The sequence below is a fragment of the Sciurus carolinensis genome, chromosome 11 (genome assembly GCF_902686445.1).
Source record: "Sciurus carolinensis chromosome 11, mSciCar1.2, whole genome shotgun sequence".
In the NCBI taxonomy this organism is placed as follows: Eukaryota; Metazoa; Chordata; class Mammalia; order Rodentia; family Sciuridae; genus Sciurus; species Sciurus carolinensis.
In genome coordinates this window covers 9722802-9732370 of record NC_062223.1, presented here as the reverse complement: position 1 = coordinate 9732370, position 9569 = coordinate 9722802, and the positions used below count along the sequence as shown (strand labels likewise).

The window sequence follows — 9569 nt, the reverse complement described above, 5'->3', positions numbered from 1 at the left end:
AGTTGTGGGCCTTTGGGAGGGACAACTGGGAGCTTGACTAAGTCTGGGTCCCCATTTTCAAGGTTAGTCACAGTGCCTCCTAGACATCTGTCTCGTACTCAATTATGGGGAATACGGCTTTCAATGAATGATATACTGCCTTCACATTTTAAAGATGTTTTATTAAAAAAAAAAAAAGGAAAAAAAAAATCAAACGAACAAAAAGCCCAACCCAGGAACTCTTGGTCCTGGGAGTCTGGGAGCAGCTTAGGTTTGTGGGGAGGGTAGAACCTGGAAGACAGACAGCACAGGGGCCTCTGCAGCCCTGGGAAGAGTCAAAGCCCAGCCACACTGAGAAACAGCACAGCCTTTGCCCGGGGCTCAGCCCCACTCTGGGGCTTGCACTCATCCACTAGGAAAAGACAGGTGGTGGGGGGCTCAGCCCCCAGAAAAAAGGCAGGGCGAGTGCTTTGGGACGGAACTTACACCTCTTGTTAAAGTCACCAACCAGTTGGGAAGAAGAGGGTGGCCCAGGGCTTGATCGGGCTCAACCCACGCCAGGGAGGCCGGCTCAGATAGGAAGATGGGCTCAGGTGGGGAGATGCACCCCAAAATTCAGCGTGGGGCTCAAACTCCTGGGAAAGAAAGGGCCCTGATGGGACAGGGTGTGGGCTCTGGGAGACAGCTCACAGCTCAGGAGCCCTGGGGACCACGGGGGAGCGCTCGGATGGGCCGTGGTGGGGGATTGTCCAGGACGGGTTCAGGCCGGGCCCGTGTACCACCACGGCGCTTCTGCTTGCGCAGCAGGTAGTTCGAGTACTGCACCTCTGGCATGGCCAGCTTCAGGCAGGCCTCGGTGGCTGGGCCGGCACCGCCGCCGGGCAGGTCGTAGCCCATGATGTCCACCTTGCGGCTGGGCTGCCACGGCTGCAGCTGCTTGGTGCGGATCTGCGCAGCCGGCCGCAGCACCGGGTCATCACCGAAGCAACGGCGCAGAAGGCGCTGTCGGGCCTCGCGCAGCTCACGCGCCTCGCGCTCCACGCATGCGCGGCCTGCGTGTGCCACGCGGCGCCAGAAGGTGGCATTGAAGTGGTCGTAGAGACCCGCGTCGAGCGCGTTCCAGGCGCGGGCGGCCCGCGCCAGTGCTGCAGGGATGGCAGCCAAGCGCGAGCTGGCAGCGCGTGCGTTGAGCTTGGCATAGAGCACGTCGTCCAGGTCCCAGGCCAGCAGGCGCCGCAGCAGCACGAGCGACTCGTCGAAGTACTCCGCGATCATGACGAGTGAGAAGACCTCCTCCACCTGGCGGATGAGGCCTGCCAGGTAGGCGGCGTCGTCGCGTGGGCTGCGCTCGTTGTCGCCGCCCAGGTCGTAGGCCAGCGTGTTATGCGCGAACATGGCGAAGTGCTCGCCCGCGCGGTAGTAGGCCTCGGGCGCGCGCAGGAAGGCCTCGAGCGACGCGTTGGGCACGCGCCGGAAGGCCGGGCAGTACTGGTTGTAGTAGCTGAAGAGCGACTCGAACATGGCGGCCGGCTCGCGCAGGATGGTGACGTAGACGGTGCCCGGCGGCATGAGCCGCTCCAGCTCCGCGCGGTCGAAGCGCAGGTGGCTGGCCAGCACGTGTGGCGGCCGCGTGGCCGGATGCACGAAGTGCGCCGAGAAGTTGCGCGGGTAGCAGAACTGGTGCTCGCAGCTCGGGTGTGGCAGGGCCACGGTCAGGTTGTGGCGCTCGGCGAAGCGGAACAGGATGTTCTGCACCGTGGTGCCCGCTGTTTTGTGCGTCTTCAGGAAGGCCACCGTCATATGCTTGGGGCGCGGCGGCGACTCCCGCAGGGGCGGGCAGCTCAGAGGGAATAGCTTGGGGTACCTGCAGGGTCCGGGAATGTGTGAGAGGAGGGTTGAGGGGGCACGGCTTGCCCCCCAGCCTCTCCCTGAGCTTGATGGATGTGCGACCAAGGGTCCCAGCCTGGGCTTTATCCCTGGAACAGTAGAGGGGAGGGCTGCCTCTAAGATCGGCCCCATGATACCAGCTGGCCTCCTGTTAGCGACACGCTAGTGTACTCTCCTCCTCTTAAGGTGACCGGACTCATTCACGCACATAAGGAATAGAACAGGGCAGAGATTATCGGATGTCACTTCAGGTTATATCAGAAAAAGGCTATGGCTTCTATCTTGGTGGGTTATATTCCCCCTCCCACTCTCTCTAGGATAACTCATTTTGGGGGTAGCAAGCTACCACATTGTGTGCAGCCTTACAGGGAAGTACACGTGGCCCTCAGTCCATCAGACTGCCCAAAGAATTGAAGCCTGCCAAACCACGTGAATTAGCGTGGAAGGGGATCTCTTCCAGTCAAGCCTTCAGATGAGGAGCAGCCCTGGCAAACTCCCTGATTGAACACTCATGGAAGACCTGAACCCTCAGAGGTACCCAGTAAGCTACACCTGGATTCCTGACTCACAGAAACTGAGAGAATAAATGATGTTTTCATCTGCTAAGTTTTAAGGTATTTGTTTATGCAGAAGTAGAAAATGGAAGGGACAAAGGCCCCTTAAGATCCTGAGGAATCCCACTTACAGATGTAGAAACTGAAGACCAGAAGACAACTCAGTCACTAAATCTAAATCCTCTTGCTATCTTTCTCATTTTACTCTTTAACTGGTTGCTCACTTTTCAGGTGGGGGACACTAGGGCTTTGTAGCAATCCATTTGTTACAGGTTTTTTTTTTTTTGTTTGTTTGTTTTTTTTTTTCCTTGCTGGGGATCGAACCCAGGGCCCTGTGCTTGCAAGGCAAGTATTTTACCAACTGAGCTATCTCCCCAGCCCACAGGGTTCTGTTAAGATCTCTGGAGCCTCAATCGTACATTCAGCAATTTTTTTGAGCATCTACTATGTGCCAGGTGCTCTTCTATGCTCAGGAGATATAACAGTCTACAAAACATACGATACTCCAACCCTTCATGATGTATTTATTTCTGTTCCTCCTTCCTGAAACAGGGGTGTTTGGGATGACTGGTGACCTATAAGGTTGCTGCAGGTTTTGATTCACTCACCTGTTTCTCCTCTGCCATTCTAAGATCATGTAATGAGGGCAGTGTGAAGCAGCTTAGAGAACACCATTGAGATTTCCTATCTGTGGCTGCTTTGGGCTCAGGATAATGGCTCCACACACATAAGAACAGCAAATCATTTGGTTCACACTGTTTATGCTACTCTCAGGGGCAGGCCATGTAGAAAATGGGAAATTGAGGTCTGGAGAGGTACAGGGACTTGTTGAGTTCACAGTAAGTCAGGAGCAGGGACAGGGTTCCCATCAGTCACTACATGGTACCTTGTATCAGGGTGACTAGGGTTGCACATATCATCATTCCCATTTTATAGGTGAGGAAACTAGGGCTCAGAGAAGTGAGTGGCTTTACCCAGAACAAGAGAAGTAACGAGAAGTTATGTGCTATCCACTGGAGCAGCACTCAGCTACCATGCTGTGGGAAGGGTTTGGGCTGAATTCATATTGTAGCTAACTCTGACTCTGTGACTTTGAACAAGTAACTCAATCCTTTCAGGGAACACCAGTCCCTGCCTTTGTGGCTACAGAGGACATGTATGGAAAGCACTTCCAGAGTAGAAGAAAGGAGCAAAGATTAACAGAAGGACTCTTTGGCCAGGTAGAAGAATGGGAAGCGGAGGCCCAGTTATTTTATTTTTATTTTCAGACAGGGTCTTGCTGGGTTGCCAAGGCTAGCCTTGAACTTGCAATCCTGACTCAGCATAGCTGGCATCACTGACCAGCACCCCCTTCCCCACACCCTTGGGGCCCTTCCTCTCACGGAGGCCCCGCCCACTTACCAGCTAAGCTGCGCCCCCTGGTGGATGAGAAGACTTACAGTGCTGCACCCCAGCACCAGCAGCAGAATTTTCCTGCGGCTCATCGTCTTGGTGGCCTGCTGCAGGCGCTGCAGGATGGGTGGCATGTTGGAGTCCCCAGCCCTGGACCAGCCAGGGCCTCGCTATCCGGGATTCCCTTCACTGGCACTCATGGGGGCTCATGGGGCTCTGGTAGCAGGGCCAGTGTTCCCAAGAAGCTTGGCAGGAGAAGGAGGCAGACAGGTTTGCAGTGGGCAGAGGAGATGGGCTCCAGGCCCTAGCAGGACTGCTGCAAAAGAGAGCTCCAGTGAGTGGGGTGAGCAGGCAGCCAGGGCAGATCAAGTTCCTGCCTCCCGTTAACAAGACCAGCCCCCTCACTGTGGCAGGTGAGTTGGTCTTGGGTGGAATTACAGGCTCTGGTGTGTGGCCAGCCCTTCAGACTGTAGGCACTCCTTAGCCCTTGTCTCTCCCTCTCCACCTGTCCCTAACTTTTCTTTGTCTCATGGCCATTTGTTTCTGTCTCTACAGCATGTGGCTCAGAACCCAGAAGTCTCAGCTCGAGTTCGGCCTTCCTCCAGGACTCCTAGCTTGATGGCTTCAGCTGAGGGATGGGCCTGGCCTCCCCAAAGACCAAGCCACTGACCTCCTCCTCCTCAAGCCTCAGTCAGTACTGCAGGCTTACTCTCTGCTCTATCCGTTACATATGCTAACTTAATTCTCACTACTGTGCTAACATACGTATTAAACTTTATGGATGAGGAAAGTGAGGCTCTGAGAGGTGATGTCACTTGTGTGTGGTCACATAGCTGGTAACAGCAGAACTTGGACTCTAACCTACTCTTTGTGGCTTCAAAGTCCATGTCCTTCAACGCAATAGTGTGCTGTTTCCATAAAAACTGATTTTTCCATCCCTGCTCTGGTTCTGGCATTTCTGCACACTTCTGAGCCCTAAGCTCTCCTGGCTGGGCTCCTGACCTGAGGGCCCAGGACCAATAAATTCACAAGGGAAAGTGGGACTTGAATCCTGGAACCCTATCTGGATTCCATCCCCAGACACCTGAAACCCAGGTGGCCCTATCAGCTGTCTGCAGTGGAGGTGCCCAGCAAAGGCAATAGGGTGGCAGCCTGGGAATTGGTAGGGGGATGGGGAGCTCAGAAGTGGCTCCTCCTTGTCCCTCTGCTAATAATCTTCAGCAGGAGGTGAGCCTTTATCCCAGGTGAGCCACAGGAGTGAGAGGCAGTAAAAAGACCTGATTTCTGGCCAATCTACTTTCCCCGCACAAATGCTTTGGCTCAAGGGTAGCACAGCTCTTGGCAGCCCAGGTGGAAAGTCAGCTTCAGCAGTCATGCCTATCCCCAGGCTAGGGTGGGTCTCTGTCTCACCCCACAGGCCTGTGTCCAGGTTCAGGTTCAGCTTCAACCCTCACACACACCCCTCTGTAAAGGGGAGGGGCAGCCTGAAGCGTTATGGTCATGTGCATGTGTGTGGATCTAGGACACCTGGGTCCCAGGAGGGGTGAGGTAATGAGAAAACCCTTTTGATCATCACTGACCTCCAGGTCTCTGGGCTTGTCTTCCAATCTCTCTTTTTTCCCTCCCTGGCCCCCATTAATCCCGGATTACATTTAAACCTGTTTGGGTGAAAAGATGTCCTGGTTATGCTTCCTCTCCTCTCTAGGCCCCAACACTTGCTTTCTTCCACCAGCCTGCAGACAGACTAATCTGCCTGGAGCCTAGAGGGTGAAAGGTCTAGCCACAGAGGGCAACCCAAGGCCTTCTTTAACTTTTTAGGGATTGCTGGGGCAGAGGAGGGTTGGTACAGCTGGGTCGGGCACCCTGGAGGAGGAAGCCAGAGCTCTTGGCCATATCAGGTGCACACCTTCTTCTCGATGTTATATCCCTGCTAGGAGGACTTGGTGACCAAATGGGAGTTTCCGAAGGAGTAAAAGGGAGGCGGTAAGTCTATTTCTACCTTTGCTAAACTCACTGAAACCATTCTTATTTTTCAAGGGAATCTGTGCCTGCCAAGGAGGTCAAATCTATAAGGAACTATAGCAGGCCTTTCCCTGGCCACACAGAAAGAACGACAGGGGTGTCTGGTGCCCCTTCCACTCCACCCCTGTGCCTTTCCACACTCCCTCCATCTAAGCTCTGGAAAACCAGCCAGACCCTGGTTTGAGGCCTTCCTGGGGATGGGACATCGTCAGTGCAGGAATTCCCTGGACACCAGCCCCCAGTGATGGGTGCCAGGGTCTGTTTGGCTTCTGTCAATGACAGCTCATCACCTCCAGATACAGCCTGATCTATTCCTGAGCACCCACCCCCACCCTGCAGTTCCAGAGTTCTTCCTGGGACAGTGGGATCACCCTGGCACCAGTGTGTTCCTCAGCTCACCCCTCCCCCTCCTGTTCTGTGCTGTGATTTGTGCTGCCCTCCCAGAGTGCATGGCACATTTTTCTCGGTGACAGACCTTCAGGTATTTGAAAGCAGGAACCCTGTATCTGGGTGGGCACTTGGCCAGGCAAAACATTCCATGTCCAGAGAGAGTGTCCACTTGGACACTGGAGGAGGCCTGCCTTTGCTCTGCCAATCACTGCAAGATGCCTCTTTTGGAGATGGGTTCGGGGCAGTGAGAGCCAGGAGGGGCCACCTGGGTTGGCTTTCCTTCCAGTCTCGAGGCTGGTGGGTGCAGGTGGGTGGTGGTGCTACTGGACCAGGCTTTAGAGCAGTGAGTGAGCGGCCTTGGCTCCTGCTCACAGATGCTTCAGATGACTCCCCAGTCTCCTGGGTCTTCTTCAGGGAGAGAGATTCCCTCCACCATCCTAGGCAGGTCAGGGTGCCAACCTCATCAGAATATCAGTGCTAATTTTAGTCAGAACAGTCTACTTCAGGCTGCTGCCCAGTTTTGCAAATTGCTTTCTTTCCTCCAGAGAACTGAAGAAGAGATGGTATAGCCTGCCAGAGCTTTGAAAACTGGCCTAGGTGCCCACCCACTCCCAAATGAGCCCTTTCTGCTCTGTCCCCTCCAAGCTTCAGAGTTGATACTGACACACTTAGAGGAAGGGGTGCTCTGAACTGGACCGTTTGGATCTGACCTCCCAAAGACCTGGAAACAACTCCATCCTGACTTGGGGAACTGGCACAGCCCAGTCGGGAGGGAAAGTGACCCAGGGCCCCACAGAGGAAGGGGAAAAGGCAGCAGAGGGGTAGCACATTAGTGGCCCAGGAGATAGAATATCTTTTCTCCTCCCTCCTTTTCCTCTTCCCCTCCAGCCTGCACCAGGTCCCCCCAGCCCCCTCTCCCTGTCATCCACCCCCGCTGCATCCCTGCCTCTGAATTCCCTTCATCCTCCTTTCTCCATCACTCCCCACCCCCACCCCACTCCCATTCCCTCAATTTCATCCCAACCTCTCCCAGAGACCAGGACAACGAGATCTGGTCACTGTAGGAAAAGGCCAGATTCGCCTTCCCACCCGGTCCTTGCACTGGGTAGAGCTAGGGTAAAGCAGCTCCTCCATAGGCTTCCCGGGTACTAGGCCCCCAGGACACTCCGCCTCCCCTTCCTCCCCATCCAGTGCGGTCCACTCCGCTGTCGCCCCCAACCCCAGGTCGGCCACTGCAGTACTCACACCGCGTGGGTTGGCCGGGTCTCCGACTGGGGATGGCTCTGTTCGCACCAGCCCCTTGTCCCAAAATCTGCACGATCCCAGGGCGCTGGGGGCCCTGAGCTCAGAGTGCCGGTAGCTCGCCTCGTTGCAACTGGATGGGATCAGGTGGCGGAGTCTGCAGCTCGGCTCTTCTCGGCTCTGCCCGCCACCGCCCCCCATCTCACACCGGAGGCGGGGCAGGGGAGGGCCTGGCGGGCTCAGGGGAAGGGGAGAGGAGAAGGAGCAGGGAGGGGAGGGGGACTCCTGGCTGGCTGGATGCCAGATGGAGCGCACACTCTCCGGCTGGCATCTTTGGATGCGGGCGTCTTTCACTGACAACCATGCAGAGCTGGACACCGACATGTTCAGCTTCCTTTTCTCACTCTCCAGAAAGGGAAACTGAGGCTGAGAAGGTGCCTGTATACTCTGGCTTTCCTGGGCACCGTTGGTCATCCTTGGGCTGGTGGAACTTTTATCCAGTGTGGATTAGGGAGCAGGTATACTCACAGGCACCCACCGGCTCCCTTCCTACCTTCTCCCTCTTCTTTCCTCTTCTAGTAGAGAAAACTCCATTCCTATCTGGTCCCTGTGCCCTCTCCTCTTCCCTTCCAGCCTGCCTTCCAACCAACTGAGGCAGCCAGGACTCAAGACCCCCTCACTCCTGACCATGGTTTTATTCAGACTGGGGCCTGTGCCCAGGCAGCGTCAGCAGGACTCCAAGAGCCCCAGTTTAATCCTGGTTCTTCTATTATGTCCCAGAATTAAGAGGCAACTCCTTGAGGTTCTGAAATGAGGAGCTGTCCTTGGATCTGCACTACATGTGAAAGATCCTTGGGGACTTTGGTTTTTTGCTCCTACTTGTGCAACCTGGGCAGTGGCACCTCCCACAGCCATACCAGACCCCAAGGGTCTCTTGTTTGGTTCTGTGACTGGCATAAACCTTTGCTTTACTTTATGTTCTGGGCAGGGACTCTGGAGCAGGGGCAGCCACCTAAAGCTGGAACCAGAAGGGTCTGGTTATCCACTTCCAACCCGCTCAGGCAATAGGTAGGTGTCATGTAAGAATGCCTGTTAAGGAAGAGAAGGGAATGGGGAGTCATTGCCCCGATTTGGCCCTTGGACATGTCAGTTTCTTTCTGTCCCTCAATCTTCTCCTCTGCACAATTTTGGGGAGTTCTGCCATCCTGTCTGCATGCCAGTACTATTGTGATAAAATGAGGCCCCACTTGGTGGGTCCCTTTCTGCTCTAGCTACTTTAATTTCTCATCCATCAGCTCTTAGATATTCTGCCTTAGAGACACCCCCCCAATCCCATTCCTGGAGCCTCCAGCCTCAGATGACCTTCCCTGTGTGCTCTGGTTACAGGAAGCAGAAAGAGCCTTCCTTTGGGCAAGGAATGTTCCACCTCAATGAACTGACAAACTGAAGGGAAGGCCATCACTGTTCTTCTATTTCTGTCCTTTCTGGCTTTTTCTTCCCCTTTGGGAGTGGCAGCAGGAGCCTAGGCAAGTTATGGTGAGGCAAGAGGGAAGGATCAAGGTTTGGGTAGGGATGAAGAGAATTTCCCGGTTAGGGATAAGACAGGAGCCAACCTTTCCTAGCTCAGTCCTTTCCTCTGTCTCTCAAACCTTGCCTTCCCTGCATCTGTTGCTTCATTTTCTCTCCCTTGCTTCCAGCTATTTCTCTTTCAGGGACAACTGGTGAAATGGAGCTATGTTACCAGAATTTTAGGGCTCTGGGATTCTAGTCTAGATTCAGTCACCCATACCAAAATGCCAACAAAAGATATTAACTGCAGTGAAGACAGGAAAGGAGCTTCAATCAGTGTGGCAACACTAGGAAGGACAGAAGGTCTAGAGAACTAAGATATGTTTTAGTGGGGGCTAACAGGATTTTTGAGGTTTTATAGAAAAGGGGAACAAAGGCAAGCGTAGGGGGTTGCACAGCTGGGGGAATCTGCATAGTAGGCAAAGCAGAAAAACTTGGTCTGGTTGATCATTATCTCAGGACTGGCTCTGCAAAGTTATAAGGGGACGAAGGGGACAATTCAGTTCATATCATGAGATGACTGCTCTTGCTTAG

General features: G+C 54.4%; 1 protein-coding gene across 3 annotated transcripts; it reads right to left on the bottom strand.

Moving 5' to 3' along the window:
• Window positions 1-200: 200 nt before the first annotated feature.
• Window positions 201-7618, bottom strand: Gal3st3 (galactose-3-O-sulfotransferase 3). 3 transcript variants are annotated; one of them, XM_047517653.1, is made up of 3 exons: window positions 7470-7618; window positions 3822-4128; window positions 201-1843 (listed from the first exon to the last, which is right to left on the bottom strand). In XM_047517653.1, exons 2-3 carry the CDS (start codon window positions 3944-3946, stop codon window positions 673-675), a joined length of 1296 nt encoding a protein of 431 aa, XP_047373609.1. In that variant the 5' UTR covers window positions 3947-4128; window positions 7470-7618; the 3' UTR covers window positions 201-672. The 3 variants fall into 3 exon arrangements, with proteins under 3 accessions (XP_047373609.1, XP_047373608.1, XP_047373610.1); XM_047517652.1 differs by having other exon boundaries at window positions 3822-4125; XM_047517654.1 differs by having other exon boundaries at window positions 3860-4125.
• Between the last annotated feature and the right edge of the window lie 1951 nt (window positions 7619-9569).

Coding starts and splice junctions, on each gene's coding strand:
- Gal3st3 (XM_047517653.1), bottom strand. CDS start 3,946: ATGCCACCCATCCTGCAGCGCCTGCAGCAGGCCACCAAGACGATGAGC. Junction 1,844..3,821: donor CAGGGGGCGCAGCTTAGCTG/GTAAGTGGGCGG, acceptor CGGACCCTGCAG/GTACCCCAAGCTATTCCCTC.